Source organism: Meles meles, chromosome 7, assembly GCF_922984935.1.
Source record: "Meles meles chromosome 7, mMelMel3.1 paternal haplotype, whole genome shotgun sequence".
Taxonomy (NCBI): Eukaryota; Metazoa; Chordata; class Mammalia; order Carnivora; family Mustelidae; genus Meles; species Meles meles.
Window position 1 is genome coordinate 95,394,657 of NC_060072.1, and position 20,953 is coordinate 95,415,609.

At 35.7% G+C, this 20,953-nt stretch overlaps 1 protein-coding gene across 1 annotated transcript; it reads right to left on the bottom strand.

Annotated features, from left to right (window-relative positions):
- Nucleotides 1–223: 223 nt before the first annotated feature.
- LOC123947077 (olfactory receptor 6C2-like) lies at nt 224–1,162 on the bottom strand. The gene has a single exon (XM_046013051.1). It carries the CDS (start codon nt 1,160–1,162, stop codon nt 224–226), a length of 939 nt encoding a protein of 312 aa, XP_045869007.1.
- Nucleotides 1,163–20,953: the final 19,791 nt, after the last annotated feature.

The following is a 20,953-nucleotide window of genomic DNA, read 5'->3' on the forward strand; positions in this document are numbered from 1 at the left end:
CAGCATTGGTAAGGGCAGATTGAGAGTGAAGTCATGCTTAGATTTCCTGAAACAACTATTCTCATTTTTTTCTTAAGAAAGATTATCATTCTCAAAAAAGTTGACTTATAAGGAGATGTAAAGGGTGACTTGATCAGAGGCAGTACTATATGGAAACCCAAATCTACATCAAGACAAAATAGAATAAAAACTAAAGAAAACATGCTTAGAGATCAACATTCCCCTAGTTCTTTGAGAGCAGTATAAATCTTTTGACTAAGTCATTAAAGGCTTGTTTCACTTGTTTGTTCCTCAGAGTATAAATAAATGGATTTAACATGGGTGAAATGGAAGTAGTAAGCATAAATACTCCCTTATTAATGGCCATTTCATCTTTTGCTGAAGGTTTGATATAGACAAAGATACAGCTTCCATAGGTGATAGAAACTACAATCATGTGGGAAGAACAGGTAGAAAAAGCTTTAGTCCTTTGCTGGGCAGAGGGGAATCTTAGAATTGTTCTGATGATATACAGGTAGGACAAAATCACACACACAAGAGTCATAATGAAGATTAACACAGAGCACACAATAATCATCTGCTCAATGAACCATGTATCTGAGCATGAGATCTTCAGGATAGGATAAGCATCACAGGCAAAGTGGTCAATGGCATTCGAGTCACAGAAATCCAGGTCCAGTCCTAAGCTAAGTGGTGGGAGTATGACCAACAAAGTAGTCATCCAACAGCAGAAGATTAGCCTTTTGCAGACCCTGTGGTTCATGATAATCATGTAATACAGGGGTTTGCAGATGGCTATGTATCGATCAAAGGACATGGCAGCAAGAAGAAAAAATTCTGTTACTCCAAAAAGATATGTAAAAAAAAGTTGGCATGCACAAGCATTATAGGTAATAGTCCTATCACCTGTTGCTAAACTGTACAAGAATCTAGGAATACAGGCAGAAGTGAATGAAATTTCTAAGAAGGAAAAATTTTGGAGAAAAAAGTACATTGCAGTTTTAAGGTGAGAATCCATTAATATGAGAATGATGATGGTCAGGTTTCCAGTTATACTCAACATGTAGGTAATAAGTAGAAATATAAAAATCAGAATCTGTAGCTGAGGGTCATCTGTCAATCCCACAAGGATGAAACTGTTTAGTGACGTATGGTTTCTCATTCCTCTGTCCTGACTTCTGCCCAATTTGCATATAAAACTGAGGGACTCAAGATCTGAGAAGAAGGTGGCAAAAAATGTGTTACAATGGATTTGCTTAGAAAATCCTAGCAATGTATTTTACATATATTTTGTTTTCCTTGATAATGAATATTTCTTAATAATTCATGCTCTCAGCTCTGCTGACATGTCATCTGATAGGTTTGAAACTTAGCTTTCAGATGTTTTGACCACAATATATGGTAAGATATACATTTATATTGCAGTCTAATATACATGCACACACATATACACAAACACACACACACAAATATACACACAAATGCACACTTGCATATTAGTGAAACAAAACTTTCCAAAAAATAAAATACTTATCCACCTTGCTCTCTGATGCTTTCTATTGTAACTTCTGAAAAATAAATGTAAATATCACCCAATTGACTTTATATTCTACTAAATGATCGTGACTGTATTTGAAAAAAATAAATTTTTTAGGGATTGTTAAGTAATATAGTCCAAGTAAAACATAATTATTTATGATTTTTAAGGGTACACTATCCTTGTACTTTACACTTTGGAATAGATTTATTCATGACACACTTCCATCCCTCAGGGCAATGAAATCATAAACTTTAGGGTATCCTTTTTTTTCTAAGAATATTTCTCTTATCACTAACTGAAATTTTACTCAGTTTCATTATCTGCTTGAAGCTTTTTTTCCTGGAGAAATTGGAAGCACATGAGGAGTGGTTATGGCACAAAGTGTTTCTATATCTATCTACCAAAGCAACTGAGGTCACTATTCCACCGCCATGAACAACCTATAGTACAAAAGACATCTTACATATAAAAAATCCCTTCCTACATTTTTTCTATGACTTTCTCACATTGTTAATTGCCTTTATCTGATTTGTACTGATTGCCCACTTTGGTGCAGAACAGCAACCATTTTAGTACACACCAAATTCACTAATAAGCGAGAAAATGTTCTATACACAACTGAAGAATATTAACCTTAATGTTTTGTAATGCAGTCTGATATTTGTCTGACTGACACATTTAGACGCCTTCTTATCAAGTCACTGATGTTATCATCAGCTCTGTGAGTATTAAGTGCATTCACCAATCTGACTTCTATCCTTAGCTGCTTATGATGTGGTTTCTGAACACAGCACTCCACTGAAACTATTCTTGTCAAGTTTACCTGTTATTTCTTTAAGTATCAGTGAAGTGTAGTCATTTTATTTGCATTTTTTGTTGCTCAATCACTCCTTTCTTTTTATAATCTTCTTGGTACATTGTTTGCACGAAATCCACAATCTGGTTTTTGTTTTGCCCTTCTGTTTTCTCCTTTAAAATTGTCTCTTCCCCTACTCACTTTCATTCCACTGATATTTCTGACACTTCACCCCTAAATCCTCTTCTCTGCTTCTCTATGTGTTTTCCTGGGGACTGATTAAATCCCATGACTTCAATTTAGCACATAAAATTTGATATTTCAAAATGTGCATCTTTTATAAGATCTCTTTGAATGTTAAACATATGCCCCTGGCAATTTTACATTCCCTCTAAATGAATTTATTTAAAATGGATTGCCCCATCTTCTGCATCTCTGTTGATTCTCGCATTCCTTCTTGGCTTCTAAAACCAAGCCCAATATTTATTGCCTGGTATTCACTGATATCAAGCTTTATTGTTTCCTAGGTTAGCCCTATCTTGAAATTCCTTTTTTTTAAGATTTTATTTATTCATTTATTTAAGAGAGAGCATGTGTGCACAAGCCAGGGGAGGGGCAGAGGAGAGAAAGAATTTCAAGCAGACTCCCTGCTGAGCACAGAGGCCCTCAGGGTTTGACCTTCTGATATTGAGATTGTGACCTGAGCCTAAATCAAGATTCGGATGCAGATGCAGAACTAAGGGAGCCACCCAGGCACCCCAGCCCCATCTTGAAATTCTATTGACATTGTCAGTACCTTTACATAATTTTGCTATTTCCCTGACTACTCTAACAACTGGAAGTTGGTTGGGTTGGTTGGGTAGAGTTATGAAGAGTGACTCTAAAAATACAGCATAACGAGAGACAAGTATGCAGTGGTCATCTTACATGGACTACCTGTCTAGAAAAAATTGTCTTCTATTCATCTGTGGTTTTCCCCTCTTAATTACTCCTTGCTGATTTTGTACCTGGCTCTTAGTGACTCCTTCCTGTTTTCTGCTTAGAGGTTTTTTTTTGTTTGTTTGTTTTGTTTTGTTTTGTTTTGTTTTTTTATTTGTTTATTTACAGCATAACAGTGTTCATTGTTTTGGCATCACACCCAGTGCTCCATACAGTACGTGCCCTCCCTATTACCCACCACCTAGTTCCTCAACCTCCCACCCCCCACCCCCCGCCCCTTCAAAACCCTCTGGTTGTTTTTCAGAGTCCATAGTCTCTCATGGTTCATCTCCCCTTCCAGTTTCCCTCAACTCCCTCTCCTGGTTTAAAGGAGTCTTCCCAAATTAGGACAAACCACATTAGGACTCTTCTATGTGTTTTGTTATATCCTATGCTTAACAGATGATGTAAAAAAAATTGTTAGAAATGGGATTTTTATGTTGTTTAATGTAATAATCACAAAGCTGAAAGAGTCTGAGGTATAGTATAGAGTTAATTCAAGACAGTATTTTTTCTTTGCCCTCAGATCTAGATGAAATTATATTGTTTATTATGTTGATTCAGTATTAAAACTAATCTGACACCTCTTACTTTTTCCATATCCCTGACTCTAATTTGTTGGCTTTTATATTTCATGGAGGAAATATTCTGAGTGACTCTTAAATCATACTATCACCTGTCAGCCCATATATACCTTATATAAAGGCAAAAATTGTTATCACTATGTCTGACACAGAAATAGTTTTCCTTTTATGGTTTCCATTCATGTTTCCTCAATCCACTTATCAGAAACATACTGATACCAGAGATTAAAGACTCTTAAATTCTGGATTTGGACCAATAGCTGCTCTTGAATTGTTCCTCAGCCAATACCAATTAACTCCACAAACATCAGCTGAAATGATTTCACTCTCCAATGTTTGTTCAAAGCCATCAATAAATTTTTAAAAACCACAATTTCTTTTAGAAATGCCAAGTAACAATGTGAAAGTTTCACTTGATTGCTTTAAAGTATTCTTTTCCTCCAAAAGTGGGAAATACTCTATACTCACCATCTGCCCATTTCCCAGAGTAAAGCTCCCAGTATTTACAGGCTCCATTAAAGAGATGGAGGAGTGGTGTGATGTTTTACAATGAGCTGGGGACACTTCTAAGAATGTGATATCACATAAGTAACAATAAATTAAATAAATATTAACAGTAGATTAAGTAACTAAAATATTAAATATAATATTAGACTCCAGGGGCACCTGGGTGGCTCAGTGGGTTAAGCCTCTGCCTTTGGCTCGAGTCATGGTCTCAGGGTGCTGGGATCGAGCACTGAATCAGGCTCTCTGCTCAGCAGGGAACCTGCTTCCCCCTCTCTCTCTGCCTGCCTCTCTGCCTACATGTGATCTTTTTCTCTGTCAAATAAATAAATAAAATCTTCAAAAAAAAAGAAAGACTCCAGATATAGAAAAACATTACACATAAAACCCACCTACCTCTCTTTTCTTCAGTCTTGAGACATCTAATTGATGCTTACACAACTCTGGAAACTAACCAATGTCCTTGCTCCTAAATATCTTGAAAAATGTACATGTCGTGATGAGCACTTGATGTTATTCAAAACTAATGAATTGTTGAACACTACATCAAAAACTAATGGTGTATTACATGTTAGGTAACTGAACATAATAAAAAAAGAAAGGAAAAAATGAACTGGCACTCTCATTAACACAGATATCCGTTTACTTCTTAGGTCTTTTAGACAACTGAACATTTTAAAGAGTAAGAGGTAATCTTAATTATATCAGCAGATAATTTCCAATTCAGGGATGCTTCTAGAAGTCCTTTATTTCACATATTTTTAGATGACTTGATACTCAGTGATACACAAACTCAGCTTTATCAATATCTTCAATCTTGTTTCTTTTAACTATAATTCAATTGACTATTCACTAATTTTGGCAAGACATAGGAAACTTTCTAAAAGAGAATGATTTTCTAAGTCTCTCAAAAACCACAAACATAATGGTTTCAGTTGATTGCTTATTCCTGAGCATCCTGAGGATTAGAAAAATGAGGAAAAGTATATGTACATGGACTTGTATGTGGACTTCTGGTCACTCTAACTCATGGACCCACACTTACCTCACAAACAGCTCTGGGATGGCATTGATTTATCTGATCACTTCATTTCTAACATATGGCAAATATTTTCCTCCAAGGTATTTGTCTTATTTTGAAAGGGAATTGCTACCTCCAAAATCTGGGGGAATAAACCAGGAACTCTCTCTGGTTTAGAGAGACCTGAAATTTGGCCTTTCCTAGGCAAAATGAGAATTTTTTACAATAACAAAATTGATGTTTGTTTTATGTGCCAAACATGAAACCAAGAGAATAAATACAAATCCTAGGTGAATTAGGTTCCAAAGTTATTAATGAATCCTTTGTGTAATCTTTTGGCAAAGATCCTAAAACATGCAGGCTGGGGACAGAGTCCTCAGAGGACTGAAGATTCCACAAAGACATTCAACACAGGATTTTTACACAAAGTAAAAACCAAATTAAAAAAAACAAGCCTACCATTTATTCCTTTTACTCAATAACATCTATAGCTTCTATAGCTGCTGACAGAACAAGTTATCCCTTTTCTTCTTCTGTGACATATTATTACCTTAAGCAATTATTACTTATTATTATAAACCAAAATTAAGACAACAAAAATAGACAAATTAACTTAAATGTAATAATTACCTTTAATAGCTCAGATTACACACTTCCAGAAATTTCCTATGTAAATATATCATATTGTTATATTTTCAAATATGAAACATTCTTTACATGCTGTTTTTCAAATTACTTTGATAATTTAAAAAACTTTTAATCTCAATAATTATAGATTTGCATGATCATTTGGGAACTATGTGACATTTCTTTTTGGAGCATTCCATCATAATTTGAAATTAGTCCTAATAGTTGGAACTTTGATTGTGATTTCTAAAAAAATTTTTTTCACTGTTGTAAAAAATAACTACTTTGACCTAAACATATGGTCCTACGATTTTTATTACAAATATCTGTTGTCTCTTTTTAAATCAACTATCAGCTGTGACACAAAATGCATTTCTGTACAAATACCTTTGTCTATTTACAGTATGTCCTAGAATTGCACATTATTGTTATTACTTGTATGGATATTAACAATGTGTTTGTTATGTGTGTGGCAAATATTTTCCCCACTTTTTTGTTAGTCTTTGTGTTTATGCCATACTATTTTTTTGACATAGAATCTCACGATATATTTCAGAAAAAATTTATGTTTATATGAATAGGTCTTGCATATTTTTCATATCTATTCTTCATACTCTATACTTTTAAAATGAGCCATGTTGTTTTATTTTTCAAACTTGTTTAATACTGATTAAATATTGCTATAATAACTTTAATTGTTTTCTTTCAAATTGCTCATTATGTTTGACTTCTCAGAAATTTACCTGGTTTTGTATTATTTGTGGTTGCACTCTATATTTTTATTTTTGCTTTGTTTATACTTCATTTTACTTTTTATAATTTTACAAAAATATACATAACAAAATATACCATCTCAACCACTTGAAGAGTATAGTTCAGTAATGTTAAATACATTTTTATTTTTGTGTATTATCTTTAATACTTTAGCACAGATATTTAATTCTGGGTTTTATTGTATTACCTAGGAATTGATGATATCTAGACACTTATTCCCATTAGGCCATGTCACTCTGATTTTTTCCCCTCTTCCTCTTGTTTTGGACCATTTTATAAGATACTATTATCTAGAGTTTTATTTTGAGATGGTAATTATTTTTCTTTTTATTGTCAATACCACTTTAGATTTAAGAATAAGTGTTACTCATCTGTCATTATCCTACTCCTGTAACCCTACAGATATTTTTCTGTCTTGGATTAAAACACTTTTCTGTTTCTTGCATACCATTTAATAATTTTTCAGTTATAATAAAAGCTAAACTTTTGGAGTCCTTTAATTTCTTAAATTGTATTGATTTTTTGAATCACAATTGAATGATTCCTTTCCCAGATGCATAAATCTCTACTAGAAATAATTTCCCTGAGGTAATTTTATCTTATAGCTAACATTTCCAATGAAGTGTCTGTTTTTATATTTTTGTACGTTGAGACATAATTATTCTTGGGAAGTGTTTCAGATTTTTCTATTTATTTATACTATTCTTAAGTGCACTGCTAAGTATTTAATTCATTTCTATTTTTTTATCTTGATTCACACTCAGTCAATAAAGTCTTATTGACCACAAAGAAAATTTTTTCTATAATTTCATCCGATTTCTTTTTCCAACCATTCTTTCCTTGGATAGCACACTATATGGATATTAGGATTAATGATCCATTTGTTATGGCACAACTTTTGTTTCTTATATCTCTGCTTTCTCTTTCTTTGCATTCAGAAAAGTTACCTGTTCTAAATTTTTAGCATAATGATCATTCTTTTCTTGATTATACTTGATTATATTATTCAATCACTATTTTCAGTTCTTTAAATTCCAATTATCTTAAATATTTTCAATCCTTAAAATATTTCAATTTTAAAAATTATTGAAACTTGAATTAAAAATGTTTTTTGCAAAAGTCAATTGCTTTGTAGAATAAACTTTCCACTTATGACCACTGCCCAATTGTGATCCTTTCTTCTGAATGGATAATTAAATAATAATCTGATATTTACTCTTCCTGATAATTCATAGTATGTATACCTGCCTGTAGAATCATTCCTTTAATTAATATTCTTTGTTTATTTATTAATAATTACCTAAAGGAGTATTTTATATTAGTATCATTTTGCTTCTCCATACAAATTTTTTTAAGATCTTATGTATTTACTTGAAAGAGAAAGCACACAGGAGTGAAAGGGCAAGGGAGAAGCAGACTTCCCACTGAGCAGAGAGCCCGACATGGGGCTCCATCCCAGGACCTTGATATCATGACCTGAGCTGAAGGCAGATGCATAACCAACTGAGACACCCTTCTTATCAATCAGGAAATTCCAAACTGTTCATAGTATTTCCTTGTTATCCTTTTTTTTCAGCTTTATTAAAGTATAATTGACAAATAAAACTTTGTATATTTAAAATGTACAGAGTAATGATTTGATATATGTGTACCAGATGAACTGATTACTACAATAAGATTAATGAACACATCGATCACCTCACATAGTTACCATCTCTTTTTCTCTGTGTGTGATTAGGATGCTTAAGATGTACTTTGTTAACATTTCAATGCAGTATTGAATACTGTGTGCACAATACAACAGAGCAGTATTAACTATAGTCCCATGCTGAACATAAGATCCACAAGCTTATTCATCTTATAATTGAAGGTATGAGGGATGTCAGCATCACAGTGGCATAAGATGTCTTACTTTTTGTCCTCCTTTTTCTAACAACCAATTAGGCACCATCCAGGAATGAAAGTACCTCTGTGGGAGTTGTGGGATCCAGCAACACGGGCCAACAGACCCAGAAGTTTCACCCACCTCTTCATCCAGTAACAGGCAGAGAGACTGCAATATGAGCAGCAGAACCGGTGAAGCCAAAGAACCTGCCCCAGTCGCTCTCAGCCAGTCAAAGGAAAGCCTGGAAAGTGCTGACTCTGGCAAAGACCCATGGACAGGAGAAAATATGTAACACTGCACCCCTCTTAAGGGAAAATTCCACCACATCACTGGCAAAAAGAATGACAAATATAAGTATGGACACAGGACAGGGAAAGACGAACTTTGCCAGTACTTTGCCAGTTACTATAGCAAAACAGTGTGGAACTGAACTATCAGACCAAAAACTGCTCTCATGGGGCAAGGGGAAGAAGTGACTCAGTTCCTAGGTCCCTCAGCTGTACGGGATGCTGCTGGACAAGCCCAGAGAATTGAGATGGGATCTTTATGATTGGTGGGAGGAAGGAGATCATGAAACAAGTTTGTAAAAATATCAAAGGACATTAAAAAAATGGTTCTTGCTAACTGCACTACAGCTACCAGGAGGTCCATCTTAAGCCTCTAAGAGAACGTCACCCAAGGACATCCCCACTGGCCCTATGGACACTTCTAACACCCTAAGTGCTAAAATCATACTTCCCAGGACTCGGCAACCAGTTCTCTGTGCATGTTTCTGAGTGCAGCAGTGAGGGAAAGAATCCAGTAAAGCTAGTGCTATCTAAAAAACAGACTAGGATCTGTAAGCAAGGAGGAAACCACAAACAAGTGATAGCACCACCTTCTGGAAAGAAGATATTTGCAAATGACAGTACAGACAAAAGGTTGATATCCAGGATCTATAAAGAACTTCTCAAACTCAACACACACAAAACAGATAATCATATCGAAAAATGGGCAGAAGATATGAACAGACACTTCTCCAATGAAGACATACGAATGGCTATCAGACACATGAAAAAATGTTCATCATCACTAGCCATCAGGGAGATTCAAATTAAAACCACATTGATATACCACCTGATACCAGTTAGAATGGCCAAAATTAGCAAGACAGGAAACAACGTGTGTTGGAGAGGATGTGGAGAAAGGGGAACCCTCTTCCACTGTTGGTGGGAATGCAAGTTAGTGCAGCCACTTTGGAGAACAGTGTGGAGACTCCTGAAGAAATTAAGAATAGAGCTTCCCTATGACCCTGCAATTGCACTGCTGGGTATTTACCCCAAAGATACAGATGTAGTGAAAAGAAGGGCCATCTGTACCCCAATGTTTATTGCAGCAATGGCTACAGTCACCAAACTGTGGAAAGAATCAAGATGCCCTTCAACGGATGAATGGATAAGGAAGATGTGGTACATATACACAATGGAGTATTATGCCTCCATCAGAAAGGATGAATACCCAACTTTTGTAGCAACATGGATGGGACTGGAAGAGATTATGCTGAGCAAAATAAGTCAAGCAGAGAGAGTCAAGTATCATATGGTCTCACTTATTTGTGGAGCATAACAAATAACATGGAGGACATGGGGAGATGGAGAGGAGAGGGAGTTGAGGGAAACTGGAAGGGGTGATGAACCATGAGAGACTATGGACTCTGAAAAACAACCAGAGGGTTTTGAAGGGGCGGGGGGGGGGGGTGGGAGGTTGAGGAACCAGGTGGTGGGTAATAGGGAGGGCACGTACTGCATGGAGCACTGGGTGTGATGCCAAAACAATGAACACTGTTATGCTGTAAATAAACAAACAAACAAACAAACAAACAAATAAATAAATAAATAAAATTTTTTTAAAAATTAAAAAAAGAGAGAGATTTCGGGTAGTCAGGTAGTTTTAAGAACAAAAGAAGACATAAATCTTAAGAATTTTGCCACAATAGAAGGCAAGACTTATGGTGTGGTTGTATAAACATGAGGTTTGAGAGAACTCCAGATTAGCAGGATCAATGAGGAAATACCCCATCTGAAGGCAACTAATAAAGATTTGAGGAGGTGTCCAGTAAGGATGACTAATATCAAAAAGAAAAGAAATGACAAGTGTTGGTAAGGATGTAGAGAAAAAGGAACCCTCATGCACTGTTGGTGGGAATGTAAACTGGTGTAACCACTATTAAAAACAGTGTGGAAATTCCTCAAAAAATTAAAAATATAACTACCATATGATCCAGTAATTCCACTACTGGGTTTTTACCAAAAGAAAATGAAAACACTAATTCAAAAAGATACATGCACCCCAATGTTTACTGTAGCATTACTACAATTGTCAAGATATGGAAGCAACCTAATTGTCCACTTACAGATGAATGGTTCAAGAAGATGTGGTACACAGACACACACACACACACACACACACACACACACACACGAATATTACTTACTCATAAAAATGAAAGCTTATGCTATTTCAACAACATGGATGGACCTGGAGGGTATTATGCTAAGTGAATTAAGTCAGACAAAGAAAAACAAATACTAGATGGTTTCACTCATATGTGGAATTTAAAAAACAAAACAAAACAAATGAATAAACAAACAAAAAAAGCCAGGCTCATTTATACAGAAAACAAAATGGTCGTTGCCAGAAAGGAGATGGGCAAAATAGGTGAAGGGGGGTGGGAGGTATAGGTTTCCAACTATAGAATGAATAAGTCATGGGAACAAAAGGTACAGCACAGGTAATATAGTCAATGATATTGTAATAGGATTGTACAGTAACAGATAGTGGCTACTCTTGTGTTGAGCATAGCATAACATATAGAGTTGCTGAATCACTATGTTGTACATCTGAAATAGTGTAACATTGTATATCAACTACACTTCAATAAAACAAAAATTTTTGAGAAGGTGTCGGCAACTTCAAATGCAAAAAAAAGTTTATGCAAAAAGACAAGGACCATAAATTATCGAGAAAGCATGTCATCACAAAAAGATAACAATAACTATTCAGTAACTGAGCTGAAAGGCATGGACTCTAGTAATCTAGCAGATAAAGAATTCAAAATATCTGTTTTAAAGAAAATCAATGAGCTATAAGGAAACATAGACAATTCATTGAAATCAGTAAAAAAATGCATGAACAAAATAAGAAATTAACAAAGAGATAGAAATCATTAAAAAAAAAGAAGCAAACTGAAACTCAGGATCTGAAGAATTCAGTGAATGAAATGAAAAAGGCAATAGAGATCATCTGCAGAAAGTAAATCATGTAGAAGACATAATAAGTGACCTAGAGAAAAGGAGTTTTGAAATAACCCAATCAGAAATGAAAAGAGAGAAAGGAATTTTAAAAGAGTGAAGAAAGTCTACATGATCTATGAGATGTAAACACATGTACAAGATTCAAATAAATGGGATTCCCGAAGAAGAGAGGGATAAGGAAGCAGAAAGTTTATTTAAAGAAATAATAGCTGAGAACTTCCTAAACCTGGAGACATATGTAGACATCTAAACTCCTGAAGATAACAGATCACCTTATTATCTCAGTGCAAAAAGACCTGCTCCTAAGATACATTATAAAAAAACTATCAAAAATAAAATGTAAAGAGAGAATCCTGAAAGCAAACAGAGATAAAAAGATTATGACTTATAGAGGAAACCCCACTGGGCTATCAGCAGATTTCTCAGCAGAAACCTTACAGACAAAGAGAGAAATGACACATTCGAAGGGTTGGGGGGAAAAAAATTGCCAGCCAAGAACACTCTTTCCAGCAGAGCTACCCTTCAAATATGAAGGAGAAATACAGACTTTCCCAAAGAAACAAAGAAACTAGATCTCCTTTGCAAGAAATGCTAAAAGGTGATATTCAAGGAAATGAAAATACACTAATTAGTAACATGAAACAATATACTAGTAAAGGTAAATATACACTCAGATTTAGAAAACTCTAATTCTGTAACAGGATGGTGTATTACCCACTCAGCTATAGTATAAAAGTTAAAGAAAAAGATTATTAAAAATAACTGTAACTATTATAATCTGTCAACAATATACAATATGAAAAGAGGTAAACTACAATATCAAAAATATAAAACAGGGACGAATAAAAGAATGGGGATTTTATATGCAATAGAAGTTAAGTTGCTATCAGCTTAAAATGGACTTTTTAATCTTTTAATCTAGAGGATGTTCTATGTAAACCTTGGTTTCACCACAAAGTGAAAACCTAGAGTAGAATCACAAAAGATAAAGAAAAAGGACACAGAACCTAACACACTGGAAAACCAACAATTTACAAAGATAAGCAGAAACAGAAAAAAAAAAGAAAAGAAATACAAAACAACTAAAATTAATTACTAAGATGGCAACAGTAAATTCTTACATGTCAGCAATTAGCCTGAATGTAAATGGTTTCAATTCACCAATCAAAAGGTATGAAGTACCTGGATGGATTTAAAAAAAAAAATAGACTCAAATATATGCTGCCTACACATGATTCACTCGGCTTTAAGGACACATATGGTGCTCAAAGTGAAGGAATGAGAAAAAGATATTCCATGCAAGTAGAAATCAAAAGAAAGCAGATAACTATACTTATATCAGAGATAAAATACTTTAAGCCAAAGTCAATATTTAATTATAAAGGGGTCAATCCATCAGGAAGAAATAACAATTGTAAGTATATATGCACACAATACTGGAGCACCTAAATATATTAAATAAATACTAACAGATCTGAAGTGAAAAACAGACAGCAATGCAATAATCATAGTTGACTTCAATGCCCTCCTTTCAGCAATGGAGAGATCTTCCAGACAGATAATCAGCAAAAAACTTTGGACTTGAACCATATATTACACCTAATGGATCTAACAGACATCCATGGAATATTCTATCTGACAGCAGCAGAATACACTTTTCTCTAAGGGGCATACAGCACATTCTATAAGAAAGGTCTCATTTTAGGGCTAAGAGCCACCGAGTCAGTTACATGCACATGTCGATTCTCTAACTTCAGTTCAGATTTCTTAGTTCTCAGCCACCAGGCTCTTTGAAAGCTGGCACTGCTGAGCATTACAGAAGTGTAAGGGTGATCCCTAGATTTATGATAAAATACTGAGCACAACACACTCAGATCCTGCATTCTTTTTTTTTCTTAATTAACATAAAATGTGTTATTTATTTCAGGAGTACAGATCTGTCATTTATCAGTCTTACACAATTCACTTTACTCACTATAGCACATACCCTCCCCAGGGTCCATCACCCAGCCACTCCTCCCTCCCACCCCCTTCTACCAGCAATCCTCAGTTTGTTTCCTGAGATTAAGAGTCTTTTATGGTTTTGTCTCCCTCTCTGGTTTCATCCGTTTCATTTTTCCCTCTCTTCCACCATGATCCTTTGCCTTGTCTCTCAAATTCCACATATCAGTGAGATCACATGACAATTGTTTTTCTCTGATTGACTTATTTCGCTTAGCATAATACCCTCTAGTTCCACCCACATCATTGCAAAGGGCAAGACTTCATTTTTGATGGCTGAATAATATTCCATTGTACATATGTATACCACATCTTCTTTATCCATTCATCTGTTGGACATCTAGGCTCTTTCCATAGTTTGGCTACTGTGGACATTGCTACTATAAGTATTGGGGTGCATGTGACCCTTTGGATCACATTTGTATCTTTGGGGTAAATGCCCCATAGTGTAATTGCTGGGTCATAGCATAGCTCTATTTGCAACTTTTTGATAAACCTCCATACTGTTTTATCCAGAGTGGCTGTACCAGCTTGCATTCCCACCAACAGTGTAGGAGTGATCCCCTTTCTCTTCATCCTTGCCAACATCTGTCATTTCCTGGCTTGTTAATTTTAGCCAATCTGACTGGTGTGAGGTGGTACTTCATTGTGCTTTTGATTTGTATTTCCCTGAAGCCAAGTGACGTTGAACATTTTATCATGTGCCTGTTGGCCACTTGGATGTCTTCTTTGCAGAAATGTCTGTTCATGTCTTCTTCCCATTTCTTGATTCAGATCCTGCATTTTTTTTTCAATCAACCCTGATTTTATTTAATGTTGCATCTGATTTGGAGATTCAACTGGTCATTAATGCCCTTTATCAACTTCAGTTATCCTCATTCTGTTTTCCTGCTTAAGGCTTACCATGAACCCTGGTTAGATTTCACACAAATGGATATTACTTTACATTCTTCTTCTCTCTGGATAGTGCTAACTTTAGTTTGGAAATCAAGATGTTTCTTGCATCCAAACTTGTTACCTATATGGTGCAATTCATTCTAGAACTTTTGATCTTTCTTCTTATTAGGATAAAAATTAAATTCTTGATGCCAGATAGGTTGTCTCATGCATGCCAACTTCAATGCAGAGCTGATGAGGACTCTGAGAATTTGTTAATTTTAAAAGGAAAAAGTGTGGCTATCAATTAGCAATGGCGACCAAGTTTATGGACAAGGAGGATGGTGACACAGATTTCAAATGTCTGAGGATCCTAGAAACCTTTCCTTCTTTGCTGACAATGGCTTTTGAGAAGTAATCTTTTGTTATGCTAATTCACTCGCATGTGAATCCAAGGGTTATTTCTTTTTTTTTTTTAATTTTTTTATTAACATATAATGTATTATTAGCCCCGGGGGTACAGATCTGTGAATAGTCAGATTTACAATCTTACACAATTCACATCACTCACCATTGCACATACCTTCCCCAATGTCCATAACCCAACCACCCTCTCCCTACATGCCTCCCCCCGGCGACCCTCAGTTTGTTTTGTGAGATTAAGAGTCTCTTATGGTTTGTCTCCCTCCTGACCCCATCTTGTTTCATTTATTCTTTTCCTACGCCCCAAACCCCCATGATGCCTCTCAACTTCCTTATATTTTTCTATTGGTTGTAGATGAATATAGCAATGAATATCTGCTCATTTTATCATGGAGGATTGGAACAAGTAATGTTATTATCCTTAAAGGGAGAAATAATGGGACACCTGGGTGTCTCAGTTGGTTAGGCATCTGACTCTTGATTTTTGCTCAGGTTATGATCTTGGAGTCCTAGGATCAAGCCCTGCATAGGGCTCCATGCTCAGCAGGGAGTCTGCTTGAGAATTATCTCTCTCCCTCTCCCTTGCTAGCCCCTCCCCCACAAATAAATAAATAAATCTTTTAAAAACATAAGTAAAGGGGGAAATAATAAATAGCAACTCCTCATAATTTAGAATTATCCTTGATAGCAAGAAGTAAAATAGCCATGGCCTAGAACTTCAGTATTTAATATAATTTCTTCTTTCTTTCCTCTTATAGTAATCATCCAATGATATGAAGTTATTTACAAATCTCATTTTAGACATTTCTTCTGAGTTGAGGACACAAGATTATGTATTTTTATGATATGTAATGGTGTACCATCCAGTCATATTAATTGGGGGTCAGTATATTGGCCAACATGAAAATATGTGTGGCTCTAAGGAAATTTTCATGTCTTAGTCAAGGAAAGCAATCTCTGCATGAGCATGCATTATTTATTTGTTGACACCCTTTATTCCATAAGCCTAGGTCAGCAGCCTTTTCCTATGATGCTTCTGTAAACCCTGTCACACTGTGGCAACTCTCCTCAATGGAAAAGAAATGATGCCTTCCCTAAGCACAGAAGGAAACAACACTTAAGGTATTTTATTGGGAAAACCTTCAGGCAATACATTAAAAAAAAATTCATTTTATAAAATAATTGGTATCTCATGAGATTTCATTTGAGTCATTTATTAAAGAAACCCAGATGCCCCAGACACACGTTGCTGGCTAGGAAATATTCAAAATGCTCACATTTTAATTAATTTATGATTATTAGAATTCACTAAGTATAAGCAATTGCCCAAAATCCTAAAATAATAGATTTTCTGGAAACACTTTGACTTTAATCCAGTTTGACCTGGGTCAAATTCCATCTCTGACACTTCTTAGAAGAATAGTATTGCCACAGTGGCTGGGAAGGATACATGAACAGGTAGGAAATGTGAGAAATGAGAAAGTACTCAATGCCTTCCTGGAAAGTGATGGCAATGGTTTCTTAGACACGATCCTCAGAAGAAGCAGCATGGTGAGGCAGTTTTGTAGGGAAATTCATAAGGGTAATGATTTTTCAGTTTTTAAGAATATCCACACCTAATAACAATGTTTATTTATTCTCCATGTCATATTTAACCCTTTTTAAGTATTAATACCTAATAATAACTGTTCTGTGGGGAAACAAGCACAGGCTGAGTATATCCTTAGGCCAGAGTGCTGAGGAGCAATGCTAGGGGCAGCAACGATTAGTAGCATTCCCAAGGGCAAAGTGATCCTTCAGAGAATGGAACCATGACAAAGAAGTCAACTCCTTACCCAATGGTATTCCCTTATGTCCACCCATCTTGAAGGATCTAGATTTTATGTTATTGATAGAGATGATAGCAAGTAGCCTTAGAAAGCATCTGGAAGCTGAAATGTCTGTGTGTAAACTACAGAACCCCAATATGGATCATGGAAGCCTAAGGACAGGATTCTGTTCTCTGGGAAGGACATCAGAACATCCCACTTGTCAGTATTCTGGTAAGGCTTGGAAAGGGTGGAATGCTAGACAACAGATGGATGTTGAAACAGGAATTCAGGAAAGGAAACAAACAGAGGATGATCAAACTGATACAATGGAGGGACAGAGAATCAAATATTTTATCCAAGCATAAAGGAGAGCAAAGATGAAATTCTAGAAGAATATGGGACTCAAGAAATTTCATGGTAACTCTGTAATACTGCTCCCAGTCACCCACACAGTAGAATCTTTTCTAGGATGTTGGAGAGATTAAAGAATTATTTGAAGGGAACAATTCCTTCAATTGTTTGAAGTGTTGCAAAACATGGGAAATAATAAAACTAAGCCACTATGGTATAATATTATGATAGGGTGTGAGAATGATTTGCTGATATGCTGTCCTGACTGGGGGGAAATAAAAGTTGTATTTATTTATGTATGTATTTATTAACATTTATGAATCTCCATCTCTACACTGAGGACTGGAGATACCATGATGGCTGCCCTAATCTCAGGGGACTGTGAAATCCCTGTGGCATTTTTCTATCTACTTTAAAACTGGTGCTATAACTGGAGAGGAAATGAAACTTCAGAGGGATATTTTCTATAAACCACATTCTGAAGACCAAGGTAAAGCAGAGTCCAGGGAAATGAAGCCCAATGCAATCACTTCTACATCAGATTACTGAAAATCAAATAAAAGTTTAAAAATGTGTTTCTACTAGATAGAAATCTAGTGTGAGATAAGGTGGGGTGAGTCTCAAACAAGTTCAACATTATCTTGCAAGAAAAGTACTTCAAAAGAGGCCATTACACATTTTTTAGGCAAGAAGAGATCATGCCCTTGAAAAGGATAATAATTGCCTGCTTCTCTGGAGCTTCAATAAAATCTACTTATACATGTCTACTGGTAACCCTTGGAGACTGTGAATTCAATTTGCATCCACAGATTAGACTTGGTTTGGTTTCCAACAGTTTCAATCCTGTAGTTACTGGAGATACAGGATTTTTTTAGGAAAGTCATAATTTTCTAACACTTTTTCATACCTTGATGGAACTTTAAAATGCTGAGAGAATCATTTCTCTTTCTCCAAGTTCTCCAGATACTTCAAAACAACCAACCAAAGAGATCTTATACTCTTCATTTTCCACTAAAATATTCAATGATATATGTGGTAGCATACATTCAAGCAGTGACAAAACCCATCTACTTATAGATGTGCTGCAAAGCATTATGGATATTTCTACAAACAAACATTTAATGGGGACTTGACTCTGTCTAAACCAGACTGCAAGATCTTGGATTGCACCTCATTCCCACCTTCCGTGCTATTCCTGCCACCAACATCCTCCCCAAATGATAATAAACAATTAATAACAAAGAGTACTGCTCATTTTGTAAGGTGAGGGACCAAACATACAATGCAGCCAAATAAAAATAGTTTTAAAAGGAGAAAAAGGGGCGCCTGGGTGGCTCAGTGAGTTAAAGCCTCTGCCTTTCGCTCAGGTCATGATCCCAGGGTCCTGGGATCAAGCCCCGTGTCAGGCTCTCTGCTTGGCGGGGAGCCTGCTTCCTCCTCTCTCTCTCTCTGCCTGCCTCTCTCCCTACTTGTGATCTCTATCTGTCAAATAAAATAAAAAATTAAAAAAAATTTTAAAAAGGAGAAAAAAATTAATCATAACTAAAGAAAAAACATGTTTACAGGAATATTTAGAATAAGCAAAGAAGCAAGTTATGATTATTAATCACTCCAGATTTTCCAAAATCCAGAACTTTAGAAAGTGTTTTATATTCAGGAAAAGAGCATAAAAAGATAATAGACTCAAGATAAAATGGAGTAACTGGAAGCATATATGATCTCCCAGTTCACACTGCTAAAAATTCAAGTCACTATTTTTCAGAAAACTGACATGGGGCAATGAAGGGAAGTGATACCTGAAAGGTGATTACTTCAGCTTATTTCCTCAAGACAGTGGTGGGGGGACCTGTGCGAAGCACACCAGTATGCCAGAGTTGAAAAGATGTAGGTGGTACTGCAGGGAGTACCAAGAGATACTACTCTAAAGTTCATGAGAAAGAATACCAAGAAGTGGAGAGGCATAGGAGAGATATCTGGTGATCTACAGATGGCTCCATCATGAGCGTTCACCTAAGTACTGATCAGCATATACATGTAAGAAAATTACCAGACTGAGATAAAGACCACCCAAAAGGATTGCAGAAAACAATCTTCTGAGCTCACATAAGAATGAAAATTCTATTCACACCAAACATAATTTAAAATCTCATAATTTACTGGTATTATTCATAAAGATTTGCCTCAGTTTGGGGGAAAGAAATTACTAGGTTAAACCATGCTCTAGTCCAGTCTAATACAGGTTAACACAAAACCTGAAAGGACAAAACTGTTTCCGAGTGATTCAAGTGATACCAGAAAAAAACCTAAAGAATCTTTATAAGAATACAAATATATCCAGCATTCAAGAAGGTAAAAATCATAAGGCTTGACAAGATTAAAATTCACCAGGTATGCAAAAAAGCAGGAAAAGCAACCTATGATAGTGATCTGTACAAATAGACCCAAATTAGAACAGATAATATAATTAAAACAAAATACAATTAAAACAGTAACAATAACGATACATCATATGCTGAAGAAGAGAGAAGAAAGATTGAACATGATAAGAAAAACATAAAAATTATTTAAAAGATCCAAGTTAAGGGGCACCTGGGTGGCTCAGTGGGTTAAAGCCCTGCCTTCAGCTCAGGTCATGATCTCAAGGTCCTGGGATTGAGCCCCACATCAGGCTCTCTGCTCAGCATGGAGCCTGCCTGCCCCCTTCTCCCTGCCTGCCTCTCTGCCTACTTGTGATTTCTGTCTGTCAAATAAATAAATAAAATCTTTAAAAAAACAGAAACCAGAGATTCCCTATGACCCTGCAATTGCACTATTGGGTACTTACCTCAAAGTTACAGATGTAGTGAAAAGAAGGGCCATCTGTACCCCAATGTTCATAGCAGCAATAGCCATAGTCGCCAAAGTGTGGAAAGAATCAAGATGCCCTTCAACAGACGAATGGATAAAGAAGATATGGCCTATATATACTATGGAGTATTAGGCCTCCATCAGAAGGGATGAATACCCAACTTTTATGTCAACATGGACGGGACTAGAAGAGATGATGCTGAGTGAAATAAGTCAAGCAGAGAGAATCAATTATCATACGGTTTCCCTTATTTGTAGAGCATAAGAAATAACACGGAGGACATTGGGAGCTGGAGAGGAGAAGGGAGCTGGGGGAAAGTGGAGGAGGAGATGAACTATGAGAGACTGTGGACTCCAAGAATCAAATTGAGGGTTTTAGAGGGGAGTGGGGGGGGTGACCCTGGTAGTGAGTATTATGGAGGACATGTATTGCATGGAGCACTGGATGTGGTGTATAAACAATGAATTCTGGGACACTGAAAAGAAATTTTTTTAAATTTAAGAAATTTAAAAATAAAATAAAAATTATAAATTAATAAAAACTTACTATAAATACTTGTGCATATAATAAAGAGCTTCAAAATATATGCCATAAAATCTGATAAAACAACAAGAAGAAAAAAAACACAATTATAATAAGAA